The sequence below is a fragment of the Cydia strobilella genome, chromosome 1 (assembly GCF_947568885.1).
Source record: "Cydia strobilella chromosome 1, ilCydStro3.1, whole genome shotgun sequence".
Taxonomy (NCBI): Eukaryota; Metazoa; Arthropoda; class Insecta; order Lepidoptera; family Tortricidae; genus Cydia; species Cydia strobilella.
Genome location: NC_086041.1, coordinates 16,867,437 through 16,893,910, shown reverse-complemented (window position 1 = coordinate 16,893,910; position 26,474 = coordinate 16,867,437). Strand labels below are relative to the sequence as shown.

At 38.7% G+C, this 26,474-nt stretch overlaps 2 protein-coding genes across 5 annotated transcripts in view; one reads left to right on the top strand and one right to left on the bottom strand.

Annotated features, from left to right (window-relative positions):
• The window catches only part of LOC134745556 (dynein axonemal heavy chain 2), a 172,141-nt gene that overhangs the window by 16,751 nt on the left and 128,916 nt on the right, over window positions 1-26,474 (top strand). For all 3 annotated transcript variants that reach the window (XM_063679634.1, XM_063679623.1, XM_063679640.1), the window contains exons 13-14: window positions 24,845-24,943; window positions 25,015-25,254. In XM_063679634.1, the coding sequence (XP_063535704.1) occupies window positions 24,845-24,943; window positions 25,015-25,254 (339 nt within the window). The remainder of the gene's footprint in view (window positions 1-24,844; window positions 24,944-25,014; window positions 25,255-26,474) is intronic.
• Window positions 708-19,284, bottom strand: LOC134745770 (DNA-dependent metalloprotease SPRTN). Of its 2 annotated transcripts, XM_063679853.1 has the most exons (3): window positions 19,025-19,284; window positions 13,454-13,688; window positions 708-3,471 (listed from the first exon to the last, which is right to left on the bottom strand). In XM_063679853.1, exons 1-3 carry the CDS (start codon window positions 19,180-19,182, stop codon window positions 1,663-1,665), a joined length of 2,202 nt encoding a protein of 733 aa, XP_063535923.1. In that variant the 5' UTR covers window positions 19,183-19,284; the 3' UTR covers window positions 708-1,662. The 2 variants fall into 2 exon arrangements, with proteins under 2 accessions (XP_063535923.1, XP_063535930.1); XM_063679860.1 differs by lacking the exon at window positions 13,454-13,688 and having other exon boundaries at window positions 19,025-19,152.

The following is a 26,474-nucleotide window of genomic DNA, read 5'->3' as shown; positions in this document are numbered from 1 at the left end:
AGCGGACGCTCGAGCCGGTGGACCAGCGGGGCGTGTCAGGCGTGTGGCGCTGCGTCCATATATCGAACAAATACATAAGTATGCAAGCAGCCTAAGAGCACGCTCCTTAAGGCCCCGTGAGTTCAGGTCAGGTGTCAGCCGGCCTAGCCAAGGTCACAATCGCTATCGCTACGACAACGAAACGCTTTGTATCTCTCTATCACTCGTCCATATTAGTGCGACAGTGACAGTTGCGTTTTGATCGCTACGGAGCGTAAGTGATTGGCGTGTTGGCTACGCGGGCAGGTCCCTCTTCGAACGCAGCTCGCTGAGCACGGCGGACGGCCGTGTGTGTCCGGACTGACCGGGATCGCGGATACCATTGTTTTTGTTGAATTGTTATTTTTAGTTAGTTTTAACAAAAAAAAAGTAATTGAAGTTCGATCAAAAGTAATTTTAGGACTATGTTCGTGTTTTTTTTTTCTATCGAGCATAAATTGTTTAATCAACTAAGTAATCAGATTTCAAATCGAGTAACAGAAGATTTTTTGGCACCATATTATGATTGTTTTTGTTTTTGTATTACTAATTATTCTTAGTTGATGTTTAATTACTATACACTTTAAAAAAAATTGACAAACGCTTTAGCAATATAGGCCCAACGAAAGGACAAGAACATTTAAAAATAAACATATTTTTTTATTTAATCTAATATCACAACTTGACAGTCTTCATATCACACAAATTTAACAATTAATATTAAACACTAGCGACCCGCCCCGTTTCGCACGGGTTACACAAAACGTTAACAAATTATACGACTATACCCTCCCTCAGGAATCACTCTATTGACAGGTGAAACCCGCATGAAAGTCCGTTCAGTAGTTTTTGAGTTTATTGCGAACATACATACATACAAACAGATAGTAGCGTCGGGTGACTTTCTTTATAAGGTGTAGTATTATCACTACGATTAAGACTCCCCGGCAAGCTCGGCCGAATTTCACCTTCTCATACAAACGGAGTTTCGTTCTCATATTAAAACTAAGTACGTGTTGGATTGAAATGAAACTTTGCACATACAATGACATGACGTATATGTAGGTCTGTAATTAGTTTATATAGCTTCAGTTTATAAAACAAACGAAATAGAGCAAAAACAAGTTTTGTACGAAAAACTTAAATTCGCTGTATTTTTTTAACTATGGTACCTGAAGCTACATAAACTAATGACAGACATAGACATACCTTATCCTATTGTAAGTACAAAGTTTCAGTTTGTATGGAGAACCGAGCTTGCCGGGGACTCTTAATAAGTTACAATTATTAGTAACTAGCTTTTGCCCGCTACTTCGTCTGCGTGGACTTAGTAACCGCAGCTAGAGTAAGAATAGCGCCTGGAAAATATCTCATAGCAATCTAAATTTGAGCATATTATGCACACAAATTAGCAGGCACTTCGTTAATTATCTCAATTCCACCCCGCTTTTTACTTTCTTAAGGGATGATTTTCGGGATAAAAACTATCCTATGTCCTTCTCAGGGACTCAACCTATCTCTATGCCAAATTTCATCTAAATCGATTCAGCGGTTTAAGCGTGAAGAGGGAACACACAGACAGACAGACAGACAGACTTTCGCATATATAATATCAGTATGGATAAATGAATAATAATTAGTATTTTAAGTCAAACAGCTATCTAAATGCGCATTCATATCATCATTTTCAACCATCTGCATACAACACGGGCACGGCCACTTGGTTCCAGTGGCGTTGAACACCTGCGACTCGTCGAACAAGTCGTCATCGTCGTCATCTATCACTATAGTCTGGTTGGCGAAACTCGTAGACGCTTCGTTGTTTTCAGGTGCCGTGTCAGTTGCGAAGAATGCCAAACACTCGTCCAAGTGTTCATCCATAGGTTTAGTGACTTTACTACCACAGCATGGACAATTCTGCTCAGTCAGAACAGATACTGTACCAGTTCCAGGTTCTTTTTTTACTACAGGTGATTTGACTTTGGCATCTTCTACTATTAAGGGATGACCGCTTCCTCCTTTCTCCTCTTTTGGTACAATAACGTTATCAGATTTCCTTAGAGGTTTATCAAATTGAACTTTCTTTACAACTGACTCGGCTTTATACAGATCTATAGGTTCTAGCTTTATTTTTGGTATTTGCGATTTCAAATGATCGTTCCAGTCTATATTATCGTCTAAATTATTTGGTTCATTAATTACTTCAGTCTCATTACAGAATGTTCCCCTAAATGTGGTAACAAATTTATTCATCTCCTTTTTAATTTCAGATTCTTGCTTAGGCAATAGTTTTGGTTTGTAATGTGGAATCGTTTGTAAAGTAGCTAATATTTCTTTTGAAACTTGTTTTGAAGCTTTATACCCCACTGTAGGATTTAGTAGGTCCTTATTATTATCTAACGGAACTGGCTCTGTTTTAACTAGAGATGTTGCTGCCGTTTCATTCCCACTGCAGATTTTTGATATTAAATCTTTATTTAAACATTCATCTAAGTGGCTGTTTATATTTTGTTCCTCTATTTTTAATCCGCATATAGGACAATCGACTCGAAAAGTGTGTGAGCTGCTGGTACTAGTGCTATTAACAGCAACCAATTTGTTATTATTATTGGATTCTACAACTTCAATATTGGTACCATAAATATCTTTAAGCAAGGACGTCACATTCTTCTTGAAGTAATCATCAATCTTTTTTACTTTTACAGGCGGAGAATCAACATGTTCACATTGAGTCTTATGTTTGGCTACTTTTTTATTGAAATCATTATTGTTCATATTAGTTGATGTTGTCTTAGGAAAAACATTTAGAGTAGTTGAGTTTTGGACATGATCGTAATTTTTTTCTTTAACAGCAGCAATGGGCGAAACTGCAACAGGTGTCAATTGTTTTTTAGCCCAAGTATTTCTGACCGTTTCAGCAGCATTGGCTGACCCAGTACTAGGCGTCAATTGTTTTTTAGCCCAAACATTTCTGACTGCTTCAGCAGCATCAACGGAATTAGATCGGACTCTAGTGCTAGTGCCTCCAATAGTATAATACTTTCCAATAACAAAGGAAGGTGGCTTCACTGCTGGTTTATTTATAGGATTCCTAACACCTTTCTGAGTCACCACAATTGTGCTTGAATTGTTTGATTTTGTTGGCACTTGAGGTGTGCTGGACTTAATATCAGTTATTTGAACAATTTTTGACTCCCCAGTTGTAGTTTTTTTATTACTAGTTATATACTTAGTAATATCACCTTTAGGTTGGGCTTTTGGCGTTTTCTTGTTCTTTTTTTCTGGCTCTTTGATTTTAATGAATGTACCTCCACAAGTCCTCTGATGCTGCTCCCACCACCGTTCCCTGGGCCCGGGAGCGGTATTCGTAGTTCGCCGCACAATTCCGAAGTAAGGTCTTCTTAACTGGCAGGGCCCATTGCAACGCCACCAATGAGTCTGGTACATTTTAACCTGTAAAACACAAATAATGCTGTTCTTAAGAGTCCCCAGCAAGCTCGGTTCTCTATACAAACGTAGTTACGCTCTCATTTTAAAACCACTAGCTATATTGCTCTAAACTTTGTACTTACAATAGGATGAGGTATATCTAGTCCTGTAATTAGTTTATGTAGTTTCAGATACTATTCAGGAAGACTTAGACAGGGACCGGCCCGCTATCCCTTATCGGGGTTTTATAAGGGTATTGCATAAGGCTTAACTCACCATACCCTTTGCCAGACGAAACCCTTTGTTTTGGTTTTAAAAACCCTTATATAAAGCTACCACATTTGAGTAATCGGTAGCCCAAATACCCTTACAAAACCCTTATCATCCGCTCACCAACACCTTGCATATTGCTTATAAGGGTTAGCCTTATAAATGGCTTCCCTTTTAGCATATAAGCGTGCTAATTTAAGTCGTCTACCTTGTTCATAAAGCACACATTACTTCGAATCCGAGCGATCGTCGGCGGCGACGGCGGCGTTCTTTGACTAGGCACGTATTTTCTTTCCTTTTCATACACTACCGTAGATATATACTAATCCTGTCTCTTTCACGCAAAGGGAAACCTTTATAAAAAGCGCTTAAAGATAAGGGTAACCCTTATTAAGAGCTAGCCTTATTTTTGGTTAGCTTTTCGGTAAGGGTTAGTCAAAGGTAAGGGTATGAATGGGCTTGCAGTTCAAAAGGGAAAGTCTTTCAATGTGTTAGCCGTGTTTAAGTGTCGCCCATTGAAAGGGTTTTATCGCGGAAAGGGTTGTCCGGTCCCTGGACTTAGATCGAATTAGCGTGAGTATCAGGATGGCGGGTGTACATCAACAAATGGAGCTGCGGTATACGTCAGGAGTTAGTGCTAGCAATGTGCCAAATGTGCGCCAAAATTGGAGCAATGTGCTCTTTAAACTCCAGAGACATTTAAGATATAAATGACGTCCGCCAACCTGACGTCAGGTTGGCGGGCTCATTTCCAGTTCTAGCTAATGGCTGCCTACTCAAGGGTGAAAGTACTGCCTACGGTTAGTGCTCGCAATGTGCTTCCACATGTATGAAGCACAATCAAATTCAGAGAGCGGTTAAAGAGTAATATGCAATTGAATAAACATATATATATAGACGCCTGCTTATTAGAAATAGCAATATCACATCTTCATTGCGGTAGACAAAAAACATGCAGGCGCTTTACACAAAAAAGTGATCAAGGGCCAAAGGGCCTACTGAAGCCGCGAATGCCGGTTCGTAAGCCACGCGCGCTAACTCTTTCCTCCCCGCTAGCACGCACACATGGAAGCACTTCGCGGCGCACGTGAAAGTAAAGCTCCATCTAACGTTACAAAAGTTAACTACCATTATACGTGCGTGTAGGTAAGTTTAGCACAATCGGAATAGGATAAACCTCGAAATCTCTGCAACAGTCCTTACATTTGGTATGTATTTTTTCATGTCCACACCATTTGACATTTGGAGACCTAGAGGAATCGCAGCCATCTTGGAAAATGGAGCTGCGGTATAAGTCAGCAGTTAGTGCTAACAATGTGCCAAATGTGCGCAAAATTGGGGCAAAGTGCTCTTTAAACTCCAGAGATATATAAGAAATGAATGACGCCCGCCATCCTGACGTCAGGTTGGCGAGTGCATTTCCAGTTCTAGCTAATGGCTGTCTACTCAAGGGTGAAAGTACTGCCTAAGGTTAGTGTTGGGGGGTAGCTGACTTTTAGTAGCTTCAACTGCTCTTGGTCGGCCGCGGCTTATCCTGGCAACTTCTGAGCAAATGGCAAAAAAGTGGTACCAAAATTCATCAAAAAAAACCTCATCGAAAAATAGAATGAAACTTGTATGGTAGGATAGCTGTCGGCCTAATCCTGTCTTGGCAGATTCCTGTGTCCGACCGAATTTATGGTACCACCTGGCAGCTAGAGTTAGACCACGGCATATTTACAGCGCTCGATAAGAAGTAGTTTTAAAAATTCAGTATGTGACAACACCACAGAAAATGGATTCAATAGACTTGATACTTTTGAAATTTTCTACCATATATATTTACGGTCTATGAAAAATGTAAGCTGCGGATTATGATTAAATAAATTTAATTCCAAGAATAGATGTCACTGTTATTTTTATTTTTGATAAATAATATTAGGAGAATGTGACATTTGGCGTCATCCATATTTTGGCGATTTTCATATTTTCTAAGGTGAGAAGATTAGGTCAACCTTCTCGCCTACATTTTTTAATTAGATTTTTTTACTGACAGTTGGTGTGCCAGAGTCTGTTTTGCAAGTGAAGGAGGGAACAGAACAGGGTTTATTAGAGGTCAGATTAAAGGACGAACTAATTACCAGGTTTTTGAATTCGGTTTAGGAGTGGACTCCAGCAGCTTACATTAAGCAGACACAAAGCACGAAAAAGACAATGAATTGTCACTTGTAAATTGTCAAAGTTACCTTTCGGATTCAGACTATTGCTGTTAGAATGTGTCTTCGTAAACTGAAAGAATCTTGTTTTATAGGTAACTGCATAAACGCACGTGGAACAAGTTTAAATGTTTAATAATAGGTATACAGCGCTTTTGTTCGCGTGCGTGATGCCCACATTATGTTTCGACCATTTCGACCTTGCTGCTGAATAATCTAAATTTGTTATTCGTGCTTATTCTCTAGAAAATGTCATCTTCGTATGATCTTCTTATAGTTTCCCTTTACGCCCAGATCTAACAATTGCTTCCGAAAATGTCAACGATTTGTCCGTCAACATTGATTTTGACTGGCAGTGAAGCAGCCATGTCGCGCCACAATACTGCATCAGGAATGCTAGTACAGTTTGAATAGAAATGGTACCCTTAAGCCTACCTACTTATATATATCTTTTCATCTGTGGCTTGTCAAAAAATTTTTATTTAAATAGTGACCATGAAGTTAAAAAAAAAATTTTAAAATTGCGCAAAAACTGATGCCCGATTTGTGTCTCGCCCACAAATGAAAAGATGTATGTATTTAATTTAACAGGTATCTACATTTAAAAACGTAACACAATGTGGAACTTAAAGATGAAGTTCATCAGGTAAGTATGCCTGTACCTATTAGAGCGTTTTCACATTGTCCGTTCCGATATCGGATGTCGGAAGGAAGTAAAATGTAAGATATATGTGTTTCTCTGTTTTTATTTATGCATTTAATAAATCATTATTACTAAAAAACGATCAATAACGCAAAAAGGCGGACTTCATGCCAATGGCACTCGTCTGCAGCTGTCTTTGTCATAGGCGCTTTCCGACATCCGATATCCAGTTGCTTTGGCTGGAACAGATAACGCCTCCTCCCTGTCAGCGGGTTTAGCCCGTGCCAGCACGTTCTCCTTCTTTTCTGATGGTAAGCCATGGCCCGGTGATGCCTCAACTTTGTCAGCTGGTTTACCCTGAGCCGGGGATACATCCATTCGGCATTTATGACATTTCCATGCCGCTCTGCGGTCAACTCCAAGCTTTCTATATCCCGCCTCCGTAATTTCAGCACAGCAAAAACCTATTTCTTTACGACAGCTCACACACTAAGCGCCGTCACTAGTGACTTCCTTACAAAGGGCACACTGCATATTTAATGATAAAAATTATAAAAGTTTGAGAACCACTGGCAAGAATTCAAATAAAGTGAAGTAATATCGTGCGCATGTGCGTTCGCAGCGAGTGCGTGCACCGAACTGGATTATCTTTATATGGTGCAAGTATTAAAATGTTTCATTCCACTTACCCGTCATCAACTCCAAATATTGTAAACATTGCCTTTTTTCAGCTTGAAAAGCCTCGTGATGATTTTTTACTATTGTAAAATTATTTATGATGCGGAAAAGTAGCTCCAAAACACACGTAACACAAATATCTATTTCATATCTATTTATACAATTCTGACAATAGGTGCCAAGTGAAAGACATTTCGTGACGGCTAAAAACATTGCCATATATATTTTTTAAATAAATGACAGCTGCAAAATAGAATGAAATAAACGGATTATAATAGCTAAATTAAACCTGTTGACGTATGTCTTGGCCGGCCTCACAGCCTGGCAGTTTTTGCAGTCCGACCACATTTATAAAAAAATATATTTTTGTATTAAAAATATGGTTTCTTTATTGCTTAAACTATTTTTTTAAGCATGTCAGTACAAAAAAAAAACAACAATACAATTGCAACTTAAGACTAGTTAAAAAGTCGCCCCGGAGTTGACCCGGCGCGGCTCAAAGGTCACTCTCTTAGTCGCGTTACCACGTTGAATGGCGATGGACAACCTTTACACCAGGTACCCGTCAGACGTCCCACTTCCCTAATAAAAGCAAATAGCCTTCTACCCCCAGCACCCAGCTTCAAACGCAAGGGGTACGAAATAATAATTACCGCCGAGGGCCGCATATTTATCCCGTTTTTTGACCGCGGCAAAATCTGCAGCGGCACCAGCCGTCCGAACAGTTCGGCCGAGGTGTGAGGCTGCGAAAGTACTAATGCACGTGGCGTCCCATAGGAGGCACTTTCCCCTCTGCCACGGTACCAAAATCAAGCCGTCCGACCGGCCTTTTGCCCTCAGCGCGGCAGAGACCCGGAGGCTCCAAGACACAGGGACGTTGGCGGATACCCTCCTTACGATGTCATTGAGAGCGTGGTGACGCGGAAACCTTCCGGAACAGGTGGTACCATAAATTCGGTCGGACATAGGAATCTGCCAAGACAGGATTAGGCAGACTACTTTTTTTTTCCTGTCCTCAAAGGCAGCTATCCTGCCATACAAGTTTCATTCTATTTTTCGGTGAAGTTTTTTTTGATGAATTTTGGTACCACTTTTTTGCCATTTGCTCAGAAGTTGCCAGGATAAGCCGCGACCGACCAAGATCAGTTGAAGCTACTAAAAGTCAGCTACCCCCCAACACTAACCTTAGGCAGTACTTTCACCCTTGAGTAGGCAGCCATTAGCTAGAACTGGAAATGCACTCGCCAACCTGACGTCAGGATGGCGGGCGTCATTCATTTCTTATATGCCGGAGTATCGCATCCGGTTTCCGGCCGCCGAACGCAAGTATGACATGACCGGTTTGTCAACTTGGACATGGCCGTTGGGGCGCTTCGGGCATTCGATTGTGAGAGCTCGTAGCGAGCGGACGTGTCTGTTCGGTTTACCTCTGTGTACTATTCCTTTGTCGATTATTGTAAACCAAACAACCATTCAGTAAAAGTAATCAAGTTATTTGTGGTGTTTTCATTATTGCTTGAGGCTACCCATAATGCAGGATCCTGAAGAAAATGAACGCCCACTCAGTCCAGTTCTCAATCCTACCCCGTCATCTCTCTCTCTCTCTCTCTCTCTCTCTCGTCGTATCTCTGGAGTTTAAAGAGCACATTGCCCCAATTTTGCGCACATTTGGCACATTGCTAGCACTAACTGATAACGTATACCGCAGCTCCATTTTCCAATATGGCTGCGATTCCTCTAGGTCCCCAAATGTCAAATGGTGTGGACATGAAAAAATACATACCAAATGTAAGGACTGTTGCAGAGATTTCGAGGTTTATCCTATTCCGATTGTGCTAAATTTACCTACACGCACGTATAATGATAGTTAACTTTTGTAAATGGAGCTTTACTTACACGTGCGCCGCGAAGTGCTTCCATGTGTGCGTGCTAGCGGGGAGGGAAGAGCTAGCGGGCGTGGCTTACGAACCGGCATTCGCGGCTTCAGTAGGCCCTTTGGCCCTTGATCACTTTTTTGTGTAAAGCGCCTGCATGTTTTTTGTCTACCGCAATGAAGATGTGATATTGCTATTTCTAATAAGCAGGCGTCTATATATATATTTATTCAATTGCATATTACTCTTTAACCGCTCTCTGAATTTGATTGTGCTTCATACATGTGGAAGCACATTGCGAGCACTAACCGTAGGCAGTACTTTCACCCTTGAGTAGGCAGCCATTAGCTAGAACTGGAAATGAGCCCGCCAACCTGACGTCAGGTTGGCGGACGTCATTTATATCTTAAATATCTCTGGAGTTTAAAGAGCACATTGCTCCAATTTTGGCGCACATTTGGCACATTGCTAGCACTAACTCCTGACGTATACCGCAGCTCCAATTGTTGATGTACACCCGCCATCCTGATACTCACGAATTAGCGGGTGGACACAGGACTGGCTCATGTCACTTAATTCGAATAAATGTACCATTCTTCATATTGAGCCCACAAATCCTCAGCTTGCATATACCATGGGTACGCAGGTCCTAGAAGAAGTGAACTCACAAAGAGACCTTGGAGTCACTATAACAAGCAACCTGAAGTGGGATAAGCACATTCTGGAAATAACAAAAAGAGCCAACTCACTAGTATACCTTATACGGAAGACCTTCAAGACAATTGATAAAGCACTGTTTCTAAAACTATATAAGACGTACATAAGGCCTCTTCTGGAATATGCTTACCAAATTTGGAGTCCATACTCTCAGAAGGATATAACTTTACTTGAAAAGGTGCAACGCAGGTCAACTAAGATGGTATATGGATTACGTAATAAGCCATATGACCAAAGGCTTGCCAATCTTGGTTTGACAACCCTGGAGCGAAGAAGACAGCGTGGTGACCTCATTGAAACATTCAAGATCATACACGATCATTATATATGACTTACCTGAATTAAAGGACCTGTTTGTTATGAGCGAGAATAATCGTCTAAGAGGCCACAGCTTAAAGATTATTCGAGTTCCCAGCACAAGCAATCCTACGAAGCACTTTCTATCAAACTGCGTCGTACGCGAGTGGAATAAATTACCAGAAGCAGTAATATGTGCTCCTTCAGTGAACACCTTTAAAAACAGACTTGACAAACAATTAAAACAACTAACAAAATGAACACTAATAGACCTAATAGTAAAAAAAAACAAGTGCAGTGATATACACGCATCAGCTTTCAGCTGCTAGTATATTAAACAATATAATATAATATATTCATAGTGAATAAAGCGAATTTGTTTTTCATACAAAACTTGTTTTTGCTCTATTTCGGTTGTTTTATAAACGAGCTATATAAACTAATTACCTCATGTCATTGTATGTGCAAAGTTTCATTATAATCCAACACTTGGTTTTAAAATGAGAATGAAACTCCGTTTGTATGGGAAGGTGAAATTCTGCCGAGCTTGCTGGGGACTCGTAAGTCAGGAGCCTGTTGGGAAGAACGCGCGGAGATGAGACCAAAGGGGCGTCGTAAGCTGCGAGAAGGCATGGCAAAGCACGACGAGCTCTGGTTGGACCAACTAAAGCAGAAACGACTTCTCAGAGCTGCTGGACCACCCCAGAAGTTAAGACATATATGTGATCGATGCGGCAAGAAATGCCGATCATCCATTGGTTTATACAGCCATCGCAGTCGATGTAGGCTGTAGACTACCTCCTCGAAATACCTCCTTACCCCAACTATCACACTTACACGAACTTCCAAATCAAATTGAGGAACCATGTGTGATGTTTGCAGATGATGCGACTATATTATTTTCATGTCAAAATACTGATATGAACGATAATATTAAGCGCAGCCTTAGAACAATTCTAGATTGGCTTGAGACTCTAAATCTTAAAGTGAATCTAAGTAAAACGAAGCTGATTCAATTTAGGCATTATAAAACTCCACCAACTCCTTTAGATATATCAGACGCAGGAACTCCTATTGAGGAAATTGCAAGTGCTAGCTTTCTTGGTGTTAAAATAGACTCTCATTTAAATTGGAAGACTCATATTGAGTACATAAATAGCAAGATTTCAAGTAGTTGTTATGCCTTATCAATACTTTCACAAACATGTTCCGAAACTGTAGTAATAAATGCTTATTATGGAAGTGTGTATCCACTACTTTCATATGGAGTTATCTATTGGGGCAATTCTGTCGATGTTCAAAAAACATTTAAACTACAAAAAGAATGCTTAAAAACGGTATACCGTATGCGCACTGAGGAATTCGCTTCGTGCTGTATTAAGAGAAAAACGTCTTTTAACTTTGACATGTATTTACATCCTAGAGCTATGTTTATTCATAAAAAGTCAAGCTGCATATTTTATAAATAAGTCATCATTAAAAAGCAATATACGAGACCAGTACAAATACGATATTTACCTTCCAAGGGTTAACAACTCTATGTACAAAAAGAGCACTTTTGTTATGGCTATCCGTATTTTCAACCATCTCCCTCTAGACATGAAAGCGCTAGACGGATTTATGTTCAAACGAAAGCTCAAGAACTGGCTGATAGATAAAGTATTTTATGTTGTCAATTAATGTATAATGTAATATATAACGATGTAAGTACTTAAGTATAAGTTTATTTTTAAGATAGGTAGATTGTCTACCATAATTGTACGCCCTAGCAGGCAACTGTTGATACTTATTATTTTTAATTAACATCTTTGTATGTACACAGTTATACAATAATAGCTATTTTTAATACAGTTGCTCAAAGAGTGCTACTTTTCGTGACTGTTTAGCGTGCGGAAAGTTGGTTTTCGCGAACTAGTGCTTTTTACTTTTCCAATTTTTTTTAATTTATACTTGTTCCAATTCATGACTACTTATTGATGAGTGTCTATATTAGTTTCCTTTAAACGTCGTAATCAACATAAAAACCTACTGTTAATGTAAGAATACGAAAAATATGCATATTTCATATTTTATTACTTACCTCTTCATCATTATAAGTATTATAACACGTTTATTTTTTAATGTTGAAAAACCGTTCTTAATAAGTTGTCTGAATGGAACGGAACGCCTGTATAAGAAGAGGCGTATTTTCTTACTGCAAGAATGTTTTAAGTTTCCAAAGGCAACATTCGATATTGTTTTTATAAATATACGATACACAAATAATCGTAAATAACGATATTTAATTTTAATATTTATTTATTTTAGTTTTAATATTTACAATTGTTTCTGTCTTATAGAACATGCATTTAAAAAAAAACTTTCATTGAAGTGGGTTCAATAATAATAACAAAATCTATTCTAGTCGAATAAAAGCTAGAAAAACACCTCTTCATAATGTTAATGTCAATTATGTCACAGAATTAATAATATAAAAAGTTTCGAATTCCGTTCCTTAATACTTGTTGCTTTTCTTATTTTTTCGCAACTGTATTAAAAAACGTCGTTCGATACACGTGCGGATATGTCATTCTTCCGCACTAGCATCGAAATGTACTATTATGCAACAAGTGCGGAAAGTGTATGATTTCCGACGAGTGGAATTTTATTCACGAGCGAGCAAAGCGAGCGAGTGTGTAAAGGAATACGAATCGGAAATCATCTTTACGCACGTGTATCATACAATGTTTTACTATGCATTGTGCGAGTAAATAAAAAAACATATCATGGCAAATAAGTTTAATTATTAAAAAATTGAAAACAAAAAGCACTAGTGCGGAAAAGTGCTCTTTTCCGCACTAGTGCGAGAAAGTAGCACCATAATGTACTGTAAAAAAAAATTGAAAACAAAAAGCACTAGTGCGGAAAATTAGTACTTTCCGCATGATATGGCTCCGTAGAAAACGCACTTTTCGAGCACATGCATTGTAAAAAATTATTACTATTCTATTCTATCATCTGCAAAGATGCTGTGGCCAATGATGATGATGATGAATTAAAGAGCCTTTATTTGTGCACTTTTATTACTTTTCATTTAATTTTTTTGTTCTAAAATAATGTTGATGAAAAAAATAACTAATTAAAGCGAACTGTGCATGCCTTAGCGTGCCGCTTTCATCACGCCAAGCTCACGCCACGCTACCGCCACACTGCAGTGTGGCGAAGCTTTTATACTGCAAGATAAGCTGCCTAGTCCAATGTACAGTTCCAGACAGATGAATACATATGTAATATGCTTTTGCATTCATTTTTGTAATAAACAAAAAAAGTATATATAAAGATATATTTTTTACCTCATCGTGAAAGTCGTGATAAATGCTGATATTGATCCCAGCCGCCTTGTTGATCCTGTACATATGCTCTTTAAAGTTTGGGCCATGGCCGTCCCGGTCTTGGTCCCGCTGTGTAATGAACAGGAATGCATGGATCATTTCATGCAGTAATGTCTCCACTAGGTCTTTGCGAGGGCGTAGCTTCAATAGAGGCTCGCTGAGAGCTATATCACAGAGGCCTCCCCTACCTTCATAGCTGAAATTAGTCAAGTATGTGCTCAGTTAGGTGAATATCAAGATAGCAGGTGTATATTAACAAATGGGAATGTTGTATACATAAATACATCGATTAAATCGGGAATATTTCCTGAAGCCTGGAAGGAAGCTCTTATAAAACCTATACCTAAAATCAGCAATCTAACCGATTACAAATATCTCCGACCTATCAGTATTCTTCCGTTTTTGTCTAAAGTTATAGAAAAAGTGGTAAGCCAACAAGTGACTGAGTTTCTTGAAGCCAATTCTATATTGCCGTCAAAACAATCCGGCTTTAGAGTAGGGCGTAGTACATCAACTGCCTTGCTTGACGTTGTTGATGACATTTTGACTGAGGCCGATGCTGGAAATGGATCATTCTTGGTTTTGCTTGATTTTTCACGTGCGTTCGACACCATTGATCACAATTTGCTTATTTCCAAGCTAGCATATTATGGGTTTGACATAAAGGCATTAAAATGGTTCTCTAGTTATTTAAGCGGTCGCCGGCAGAGAGTACAATTAATTAGTGAGACTGGTGACTTCCTGGTCTCTGATGCTTCTTTAGTCTCCCGTGGCGTGCCGCAAGGTTCAATATTGGGTCCTATTCTGTTTATACTATATAGCGCAGATATAGTGAAGACTATTGAAAACTGTGCTTATCACATTTATGCAGACGATATTCAGTTATACTTATCTTGTAAGCCAAATGATACCTCAAGTGCAGTAGAAAACATAAATGACGATTTAAGACGAATAGTTCAGTGGTCCAACAAAAACAGTCTAGTTTTAAACCCAGCAGTCAAAATTCCTTGTGCTTGGTACTGAGAAGCAAAGGCGAACAATGTGCAACCACAACCTCTCGATTAAAGTTGGAGATGACTGTATTGAGCATGTTACGGAAGTAAGGAACTTGGGTGTGCTCATGGATGGCAAGCTTAGATTCCACAACCATTTGATTGCATTTGTTCTAGCAAAGTTTTTTCACATTTTTGGTCTGATTTTGATTATTTTGATATCGGTGTATGGCTTGAGACATCAGCTTTAATTTTGTAGTACATTGCTTTAACGTCCGACTTTTGGTTTGGTTGAAAAACCCAAATAATCGAATTATTTTTTCATTTTGATTTATTTTTAAATTTCTCTTAAACTATTGTATATTTTGGTACATAGTGTTTTAGTGAAATAAATAATATTTTATTAGCTTTCGTTTAATACCCCACACGTGTATGTGCAATGCATAGTTTGGGTGCAAAATGCAATATTCGCAACGAGGCGGGAGTCATTTTGATGACGTCATTCCGCTGAAGTAGATGGCCGGCGCCGCTGTCTCCCGGCAGTTTTGGAGACCCAGTACCATGCCCAATAACATACTAAAACTTGGTAGCGGTTTCCGGATCTGAACTATCTCTTCGACCGTTTCCCATAAGGCATAGTACTATAATGCAGCGGGTGCAGAACGCATGTGCACGTTTTTGTTTTAATATCCCACCTCGAACGCATGTAACTACTTATTTAAATAATAGCGAGTTAATGAATATGGAATCGCGACGTTCACTGCATTTTGCTTGCATGCTTTTTGGCATTGTAAAAACTATGACGCCCCTTTACCTTTATGAGAAGTTAACTTTTTCACAACGCCATATCAGGGGAGCTATTCGTCTACTTTGCCCTAGGCACAGCACCGCTGCATTTCGTGGCAGTTTTAAATACTCTGCCACGATGTGCTGAAACAATATACCTCCTCCTATAAGAAACTCAAAATCAATTAGTTCATTTAAAGTTAATTTTAAAAAACATATTTTAAATTTACAAAAATTATACTCTTGTGCCATTTCTACTTGAATGATTTATTCCCATATAATTTATTTTTCCTAGTGTTATACATTAAGGACTGTTTCTTTACCCTAATTTAAATTATTGTATTGTTATTTTAGTTTTGAATAAATAGGATAATATAGGCTTATTAAATTTACTTTTTATATAGTTAAATTTTGTACTTTAGGGTGTAGTTGCGCTCTCTCGGAGGGGTCTCCACGGAAGACCAGCGTCGAGATCCTTAGGTGGATTCTTGACATTAAGCTGAGTACAGACCTTTTCAGTGACGCTTAATAATAAGTTGGTTCTGTATGTCTCAAGTAATATTTAAGTTAAATTTAAGCGTTTTTGAATAAATTTCTTCTATTCTATTCTAAATATATACTGCCAGCGATATGTCTAATGTACCCAACATTTAAAAACTTGTGCAGCTATTTTATTTAAATAATAATAAAGCCTTTATTTCCTTAACTTACAAAAAAAAATTATTTACAGTTGTGTTTAGTTTTAAAGAGTATATATATCTAACTTAATAAGCTAAGGCCCCTTTCTGGGTATAGGCCTCCTCCAATACTCTCTCTCTCCTGCTTTGCTTTTCCAGTTCTTTCCTGCCGTATTTTCTATGTCATCAGCCCACCGTTCTCGGGGGCGCCCTTTACCTCTATAGTTGACTGGGCCAGATCATGTAGTAACCTTTTTCGTCCATCTATCGTTTGGTGCTCGTGCCACATGTCCGGCCCACATCCATTTCAGATGCAGGGAATGCTGTAGAGCATCTATGACGTTTGTTCGTTTTCGGATGTCTACACATTTTTGTCTATCGCTGAGTTTGATGTTAAGTATGCTCCTTTCAATTGATCGTTGGCATGTTTGTATTTTTCTTTTGATTTTGTTGTCAAACGTCCAAGTTTGTGAGGCGTAAGTTAAGCTGGGCAATATACAGGAGTCTATAACTTTTTTTCTTTAGTTTAAGTGGCAGTTTTGATTTTAGTATCTCTTTATATCCCCAGAATATTTTCCAAGTTACATTTATTCTTCTTTCTACTTCATCCAAATGTCTAGAGGGCTTAAATGATATTTGTTTGCCCAGGTATATATAACTGTCTATGTATTCAAGTGGTGTTTCTTTGACTAATATAGGTACCTTAGATCTATTTGTAGCGACTTTCGTCTTTGAGGTGTTTAGTTGAAGCCCAATGTTTTCACTTGCTCTACAAAGGTCGTTTACCATTTTCTCCAATTGGGACGGTGTTTTTGAAAAAAATATTATATCATCTGCAAATCTAAGGTTTGATAGGTACTGTCCATTAATGTATAGTCCTTTTTCTTTCCAGTTTAGGTCCTTCATTATGTGTTGTAAAACTGCTATAAAAATCTTTGGGGAGAGTGGGTCCCCCTGCTTCACCCCTCTTCTTATATTGATAATGGGCCCTATTCTATCCAATTTTACACGGCTCGTACTTTTTCTATAGATGTCTCTGATTATATTTATGTACGTACCCGCCACACCTTGATGTTTTAGTGCTTGCCAAATGCTCTCGTGTGTTATTGAGTCAAATGCCTTGGCGTAATCAATATAGGCAAGATAGAGTGGGTTGTTAAATTCCTGGTATTTTTCTATCACTTGTTCTAAAGTATATACCTATATGATCAGTAGTGGAGTATCCCGGCCTGAATCTGGCCTGTTTGCTTGGTTGCTGCTTTTCTATATGCGGCTCTATTCTTTTTTCAAGGCACATTGAAAACAACTTGTACAATGTGGGCAGCAAGCTGATCGGCCTGTAGTTATTAATGTCAGCTGGATCGCCTTTCTTATACAGTAGAATGATCCGTGATTCTGCCCAATGTTTGGGTACTATTTGCGATTCAAGTATTTTATTAAATAGTATAGTAAGGGGTCTAGTCAGAACGGAAGTTCCAATTTTTAGAGCTTCATTGGGTATATTATCTGCTCCAGGGCTTTTTCTCGTTTTTTAGGCGCTTTATATTTTTTTGTATTTCTTGGGCGTCGAATGGTGGAATGGCTATATTTAATGTACATTCCTGCCGGACCTGGTCTATATTTTCATTTTGTTCGTTGGTATAGTCATTGTTGCTAATGAGCTTTCTATAGAAATCTGTAGCTACTTCGACTAGTTCTTTTCGAGTTTGAAGTTTTTTTGTTGCTTTTTGTGTTTTCAAAGTTGGTATCCATTTTTTCTGAGTTCATTCTAAATACATACTGCCAGCGATATGTCAAATGTACCCAACATTTAAAAACTTGTGCAGGTATTTTATTTACAGTTACACAAATTTATGGATGGCTGGTGAATTCAGTTCTAGCAAATTTATTATGTTTTTTTATATATATTTATATACATCTTATTAATATTTATATGTCACTCCCTAAGGCCTTGGCAGAATAACAGCGTTGGAATTTGCCTCGCTTGCAAATTGCAACAATATGCTGAGACAGGGCCTCTTCCCTACTGCACACATTGCTGGACCCGTGTGTAATTTTTATGTTTTTTATGTTTTTTATGTGTAAATAATTTAATTTTTTGTTTTGTTCTGTTTTTGTTTTTGCTATTATTTTTATATTCCCTTTTTTAAACATCTTTTTTCTTTCATTGTATTGTCCTGTGTATGTGTGCTTTATGGAATAAATGTCTTCTTCTTCTTCTTCAAATGGCTAACCAACAAATGTATAAGCAGAGTATTACTACCATTGCAGGCTGAATGCAATGTGCCTCAACTAAATAGTCCAAGACCGTCTTATCTGACAAATCTTTGTCTCATAAGTCAGTCTCCTATTGACCAGTAGTCTTAGTAGAATGATGCCTGTACTTCCTTTTCACAGACAGATTGTATGGAATTTAGCTCTTTTTGAGGGCTGAACTGGCAGACTAAGGTTTAAAATAAAGAGTTAGTCTAATGAGTGATTAATTACTTAAAACTTTAGCATACCAATCTAATGATTGGTATGCTAAAGTTTCAAGTAATTAAGTGAGGGAAAGTGGCATGAAGGAACCAGGTGTTGAAAGAGCCAGTTACATTTTTTTTAAACAATACAGACAACAGAAATACATTATCTGTGAAAATTTCAACTGTCTAGCTATCACTGTTCATGAGATACAGCCTGGTGAGACAGATGGACAGCGGAGTCTTAGTAATAGGGTCCCGTTTTTACCCTTTGGGTATTCCTAATTGGGTATGGAACCCTAAAAATGAATTATGTTTATAGGTGAACAGTTATTAAAGAGTGGTAGTTATTGACGATTTACCTAAATATTGTTTTACAAGAGTTACATGCAATAAACTGCAATAGTGCAGTGGTCAGTGGTATAATAGTATAAATAGTACGAGCTTTAAACTTCTACTGTAGTTTAGTGGTAGTTTATACATATGTGGCTTTCCATCAGCGAAGGTTCCTTATGCACATGGAGCATAAGGACCCTTTAGCCATGGATCGCCACATATTATTTAGGTTCAAGGCTCAAACTTGTTCGGACTGATCTTAAAACGGCTGAAGATACTCACGAGCATATACCAGCGCAGGAATACATCCGCTTACTCCAACGGACAACGGCTCTGCTTGCAAGTTTAGCCCAAAAGAATGTCCTATCAAACTGGATGAACAATGCATGTACGTTCGGTGTAGGGTCTATCAACTCCAAGTCCGGGTCTCCCAAATTCATAGTGGTTACTTAATTTTTCACTAACTAATTTAATACTTGTGCAGCTTTCATTTCTAATAAATTAATTAAAATAACATAAAAAATATTTCTCTTCTCGGATCTAGAAACTGTCAAAATTGTATTTGACATATTGACATATTTTTGAATTTTTGAAAACGCGGTTATTTGCCGTGTTCGTTCGGAATTTCAGAAATATGTTAGATTTTTTTTATTAGAATATATTTAAATGTCTTGATTTTTAAAATAAAATTACATTCATAAAACTAACCAGATTAATTTTAATTTTTTTGTCATAAAATGCATCTTTTTTTATTTCTCTTAAATAAATGTTGCCAGTTTATGAAATACTACTACTTTAGTGTATTAGTATTAGATGAATCTAGTATTAGTATGGATTGGGCATAAGTGATGGGGGGGAACTGACAGAACGGGATAGTCTTATGAATCATTCAGTAGGAGTAGCAAAGAAAGCGCTATTATTGTTTGACACAGTCTCACTTTTTTTTTATTCCGCACCGTAAATTTAGTATGGTTTATGGTGGGTAACAAGTAACAAATAAAAGACCATCATAAGGCCGGTCTTCACTTATGGCAGCGAAATATAATATAGCCAGTGACCCAGCGACATGTCCAAGCCATCCATGTGATGCTGAGGTGGATATCAGGCGTCCTCAGAATTTATAGGGTTCGAAACGAACACATCCGTGGTAGCCTCGGGGTGAGAGACGTCTAATTTGTCCTTACTTAAAAAAATATTAAGTACTGAAAATAATATTGATAAAAAGTATCAAGATTATGCAATCCTTGTAATCAAAGAGTTGCCTGCGTTTTTGCGTTATTTTATATCTTTCAATAGTCAGACTCTAGCCTACCTTACGATACTTAAATTTAATGTCCATTTGTTACAATAGAAGTAAAATATTTATTTTTAACCGACTTCAAGATTTCAAAGGAGGAGGTTCTCAATTCGGTTGTTTTTTTTTTAATGTTTGTTACTCCCGTCATTTCTGGACCGATTTTGAAAATTCTTTTTTTGATTGTAAGTATATACATACAGATTGGTCGCGTTTTTAACAAAAAGCAGTTCTGATGATGGGATCGAGGGAACTCCTCAAACGTGAAAGGCATACATATAGTGATTTTAGTATTTTCATCAACATCAGAACGGAACTCTTCAATGACGCATAGTTCACGTTTGGCGATTTGTCCTCTTCGTTATGTTTGTTAAGCAACTTAGGTTTTCAAGAAACATTTTTGTCAAGCACGAGTTCTGATGATGGGATCCATGAGGAATCGAGGGAACTCCTCAAATGTGAAAGGCATACATATAGTGATATTTCTATTTTTTTAAACAAATCCAGCACTTCCATTTTAAAAAGTGACATTTAGTGAAGTGGAACTGCTGATGATGATCAGAATGGAACTCTTTAATGACGCATAGTTTACGTTCGGCGATTTGTCCTCTTCTTTATGTTTGTTAAGCAACTTAAGTTTTTAAGACATATTTTTGTCAAGCTCGAATTCTGATGATGAGACCCACGAGGAAACGAGGGAACTCCTCAAACGTGAAAGGCATACATATAGTGATTTTTGTATTTTCATGAACAAATCCAGCATTTACATTTAAAAAGTGACATTTGATGAAGTGGAAACTGCTGATAATGATCAGAATGAAACTCTTCAATGACACATAGTTCACGTTTGGCGATTTGTTCTCTTCCACATGGACCCAGACCTAAACTTGGACCCGGACTCGGACCCGGACCCGGGTCTGAACATGGACCCCAACTCGGACCCGGACCCGGACCGAACTCTGACCCAAACTTGAACCCGGACAGCCGGACACGGACCCGGACCCTGATTCGGACCCAGACCCGGACCCGGAAATGCTACTAGAAAAGTGGGTTAGGTGGGTGGTTGGGTTTTGAACTGCGATTCTCACAGAACAGAACTGCTATCAGAGAAATAGGTTAGGTTAGGTTAGAACTGCGACCCCTACAGAAACGAAATGCTACTAGAAAAGTGGGTGGTTTTACCTCCTTTTCTACATTATTAGGCAAAAGATGCTGTGTTTTTCATTTCATTGTCTGGGATCTAAGAGTGCACCATCAACAATAAGTGAACTTTCAGCGGCATCCCCCATTGAAGTCGGTTTTTTTTTCTTAAAAATTATGTTCCTTCGTTTTGTGTACCGCTTGGTTGATTGTTTGGCGGAATCTCTTCATAAGATGGCGGAGATCCTAACGCCATTTATTTACTTATACGACGGGTAAAATATTTATTTTACAAAAAAGTAAAAGTAAAATTATAAAAAAATAGAAATGACCAACAACAAGAAAACGACGCTGGTACAGGGTAGAGGTAGACGAGTTGGGTAGGGACCACCGTCCCACCGTCATTGAAACCGAAGAAATGTTGGATGGATTTGAATCTGTGCCGTGTCCCACCCACGAATACACATGCTGGTGGCTCGGATTACCGAAATCATACTTTTGGATCTTAGCCAGCCCATTACTACACTAAGGGATCTATTCCACCGGTCAGCGATGGCTTCACCGAGATGTTTGATGAAAGTGGACATTTGCGGAGCGAAGACTCCATCAGACTTTGTTTGTAAAAAAATATAGGAGCAAGCGTAGAATCAGTATTAGTTAAACTATTTTTAAAAACTTGGTCACGCCGGTCTCCATACATGTTTTATTCACCATAAGTGATAAAACTTTTTGAAAATTTTAAGAATAATATAAGAGATACATTCGGTCGGGCCAACATAGACCTTAGCACGTCCGTTAAGGGCTTCCGTTTCCGTTTCCGTTTAGTGACTACACCAGCCAGCAGTTCTGCTGCAAGGACGCAGAAGCGTTGGTCACACAAGGGAGGGAGAGACGGAGAGGCTCGTCGAGCTTGCTCAAATGCACGTGCTGGTACGATCCAGGCCGTCGGTTAGAGGCGTATGCTACGGTACGCTAACGACCTCCGTCCAGACAAACCTGTTCCGAGGCAGGACGTGTATTCGGGCCTACTCGTATACACCTCCCTTCATCTGCCGCCCCGGCATGCTCAACTGACCCTCCTGCCCGAGACACCGGTGAGCCAATAATACAGGTTAGGAGTGTGGGGCTGTTGCAATCGAGGATAGGAGTTGACGGGAGTTGAAGAACCAGACCGAATACCAGCATCGTGCTCAGTTTAGGGAAGATATAGATAAATATTAGTGTAAGTATATACGAAGGGATGGTGACTGCGATTAAGTTGAGTTCATTGTTCGAAGGTTAATCGTCTCTCGCTCTCGTCAGGCTCGTATAGTCAGCAGCAATCGAGGCCCCTTGATAGCTTTCGTAAGTGACTTTTCTTCAAAAGGCCTGCATTGCGTTAATGAGTGCTTTCGGAAAGACAGAGTAGTATCCTCATATTATTATCATTATACGGCCTTCACTTGTGGGGCCCTTAAGTTTATCCTGAGTCTCTTCCACCCATATGCTTATACCACGTCGGGTTTGATCACGCATGTGCTACGCGCGCACTAGGCTGTCAATTTCGTCGGTAATCCGCATCTGTCGGGTCTATCCTGTCCTGTGTTGGCTGCCACAATAGTTCGCTTTGCCGAAAAGTCGTGTGTTGCCCGCCGACGCCTGACATCTTGGGGTTGCGATTTTGCGAGTAATCTCTTGTCGCCTCGTAATAAATAGTATTATTTTGGTCGCTGATGATGATGGCACACAAAATTAATAGCACTTAACAAGCAACACTGGCACGAGTCCCGGCACCTCAGTATCACCAGACACAAATGACACAATAAATATATTAGGTAATATAAAATACACCAACACCGTCAATAGACACCACTAAAACCCGTACGTAATTAATTTGATATCATATAAATAACTGCTCAAACACCTATAACATTGTTCCATGGACCTTGTGCTTGCCCGCAGCATTCTTTTCTCCTGACTGATTTATTATATCTCGTAAGATTATTCGCTCGTGTCGACGTCAACACTAAGAAATAGTCAGTTTCAACATTTAAGCTGTTTTAAGCTGGTAAAAACAGTACTACAAATATTATCCATACTTATGCACCAAACCAAACACTGTCATCGGTAGTTATGTTTTCGCACAAATAAAAAACACAAAGACACTGACACTGTAATAAACAAATCACTAATGTCCGGGAATGCTAACAAAAAAAACCTGTTGGACCAATTGTGCAATGTGTCGATCTGCCTTTTTTATGGTTATTTGGTCAACAGATGTGTCAGATGTGTTTAAGGGAAGTGCATTGTTTTTGTCTACGACTCGGCCTCTGTTGTAAAGCTGCATATTGCACCACAATATAAAAGTCGTTTCCCATAATTCAACGCACCCCAGGCGACGTCTGAGCCCCAGATGGCCGAAGCTATAGGCTAGGCGAAGCTAGATGAAAGTTAGTAGGTATTTTAATCCAATAAAACCAATTTCAAATATCTGTCTAATGACCTAATTAAGACGAACACGAACCATTAAGGTGTCACTACAGAGTTAGATGAAGCTAGTTATTTAACTGAGATAGACTTTGAGAACTGCGATCGTTTCGATACCTATTTGATACAATATAATCACGCTATTAGACAACGCTGTCTCGTAGATGGTAGGATGGTATCTACTCTTCGGGGGACTGTTGTAGTTTTGGCTCGACTAACAATGGAATATCTTGGGATGTTAATACTGGGGCTAAGAAACGTATCAAGGACCGATCTCACCAATTTGTCCGTCGTGTGGCGGAGCCGGCAGCAGTACCGCGCCTCAGCGATGGGCCGCAGGCGCCGCCGAGCTAATACATGGCGCAGACAAGGGCCACACGCACTTGACTCAATTCACTCATGGATACACATAAATATTATTTGACCGCGTTTCACTATTAGGGATATTTATGAACAGCGTCCCGAGAAACCGAATCTGTGTCGCGTCGCGTAAAGGAACCAGCCAGTTGTCGCATGTGGCGTTAACGCGGGCTCTATTGTTTTGTCTGGGATTTTACAACCGGGAAAGAACAAAAGGGCTCCCAAACGTGCGTCCGTCTCCCACGGCGTGTCAGACGAGACTCCCCTTAGCACGTCCGTTAAGGGCTTATTACCTTATCCTGCCGTTGGGCCTTACGATCGTGGCCGACATCGCGCCCGAGCAAGATCGTTTTCCATTTTACGAAATATAAGAACATCGTTAACAATATTTGACATATAAAAAATACGTTGACTCGAATTGTCAAAAATGTTTGATGTGTGATATTTTTGCAGTTTGAACTATTTTTTTACATCAAGAAATTTTCTTGATGTAAAAAATAGTTCTATTTTTTTACTAACTATTTTTTTACATCAAGAAATTTTCTTGATGTAAAAAATAGTTCAAAATATTTAATATTGTAAATTGTAAACGATGTGCTAATATTTCGTGGAACGGAAAACGATCCTGTGAATTCCTGTGGCCCGATATCGGGGCCGACTTCGCGGCCAAAGAGCTCTTTAGCATCAATACTTAGAAATAAACAGGACGGGAAATCTCTTAGTCAGTCATTTAATACTCATTAAAGTGAAATAAGTTGCCAAAAAAGTTTACAACCATAAAGATGGATTTTAACTGTCGAGTATTGTATTTTCGTACTAATGTTCTTTTAATCATTTCACAGGCATGCGAGAAGAAAATACAACCAGGAATATCCAAATTGACTTGGACATCAACCATGTCAGACGCATATATAGCAGATTGTGTGGTTCAAATTGGCGAAGTAGGCATTATAACAATTCTCATAGTATTAATAAAATAAAATGCAGTATTTATACAACCTTTCTTTTACAGTTACGTGACTTTGTTAATACATACAAAAATAGCAATCTGAACATAATTAAAATAATGGAAAAAATATGTGACACTCCTTTAATTGAGTTTGACATTTATAATGTTTTCGAGATAAAAGATTTACGTCATGATATCACAGACATGGAAACTAAAGGAACTGAAAAAAATCTGGAAATGTATAAAGAAATTATAATATATTTAGTTATAGTATATGAGGGATTTGAAGCACATATCACTCAGGTAACTGTACATTAAATGTTTTAATATATTGCAGCCTCTTTATTATTTTAATTAAGTATGGGTAAAAACCTAAATAAAGCCCATCTGCATGTTGCGTGTACAACGTACAAAAACAAATATAATTATATAATGAAAGACAAAGACGGGTTTCATCAAATTTAAGATCTGGAATACGTATTATGTACCTATTCAAACCCTTCACAATTCTGTATAGTTGACAACTTCACAACTATAATTATGTATACAGCCAAGGCCGGATCTAGGGTAGAGCGAGTGGAGCGGCCGCTCTAGGCGCCGGATGGTAAGGGGGGCGCCAAAATGGCAAATAAGAAAAAAAAGGGTAAAAAGCTTTAACGAAGGGCGCCAAAACCCCATTTCGCTCTACCCTGCCGGGCTAGCACATGATTGGCGCGAGAGTATCTCGCCGCGACATAGGCTACCCGTCCCCCTTTAATTCATACAGTTAGTAAAAGACGGGTAGCCTATCTCGCGGCGAGATACTGTCGCGCCAATCATGTGCTCGGCCTACAGATCAAGGACTCGGGCCGGCACTGTATACAGGGGGTCCCTAGCCATTGGACAAAGCCGAAATGTACATATGCATTAGGGTATTTAGAACCAGTATACAAAGTATCATAACAACCGGTGTAGAGGTTACGAAGAAATTAACAAATTACGATTTTTTACTTTGGAGCAGCCTGTATGTGTTAGTAGCTCCTGAGATCATAAATAGTATGAAACCTTCTTCGACCTTATTGATTATCTTTTTTATTTATGACATTTGATAAGATTCTGACTTTTGACAAATGTCATCATTGCCGCACATTTTCGAACAAGTTGTCAAAAACACTGCTTATGATTAATACAGTGTGTTTCTTTATATTGTCGATCACTGGAATTAATTTTTGTTAGAAAAAAATTTTTTGACCTTTTGTTCAAATTAAAAAAATATTAACGTTAGAGCATTCCTGAGAAGTAACCCTACGTGGGATTTCAGGGTTTGTCCAATGGCTAAGGTCACCTGTATAAGAGGTGCTTTAAAAGTTAATTCTTTTACCTCTATATAGCTTAGAAGTTTATTAACATACCCACTTGGTACATATTCTAATATCAAGAGCACTGTTATATCTATTTCTTATATTATTCAAGGTGTTCTGAAGGAATTAAACGAAGCAAAAAATATTAAATGACTAGGTCGATTTCGGTAAAATAAAAACTGG

Excerpts from the sequence above, each read along its gene's own strand:
- LOC134745770 (XM_063679853.1), bottom strand. The coding sequence starts at position 19,182 with ATGAATTTGGGAGACCCGGACTTGGAGTTGATAGACCCTACACCGAAC. Across the intron at positions 13,689-19,024 it reads TCCTGCGCTGGTATATGCTC|CTATGAAGGTAGGGGAGGCC; the intron begins GTGAGTATCTTC and ends GACTAATTTCAG. Across the intron at positions 3,472-13,453 it reads ATCACGACTTTCACGATGAG|GTTAAAATGTACCAGACTCA; the intron begins GTAAAAAATATA and ends TGTGTTTTACAG.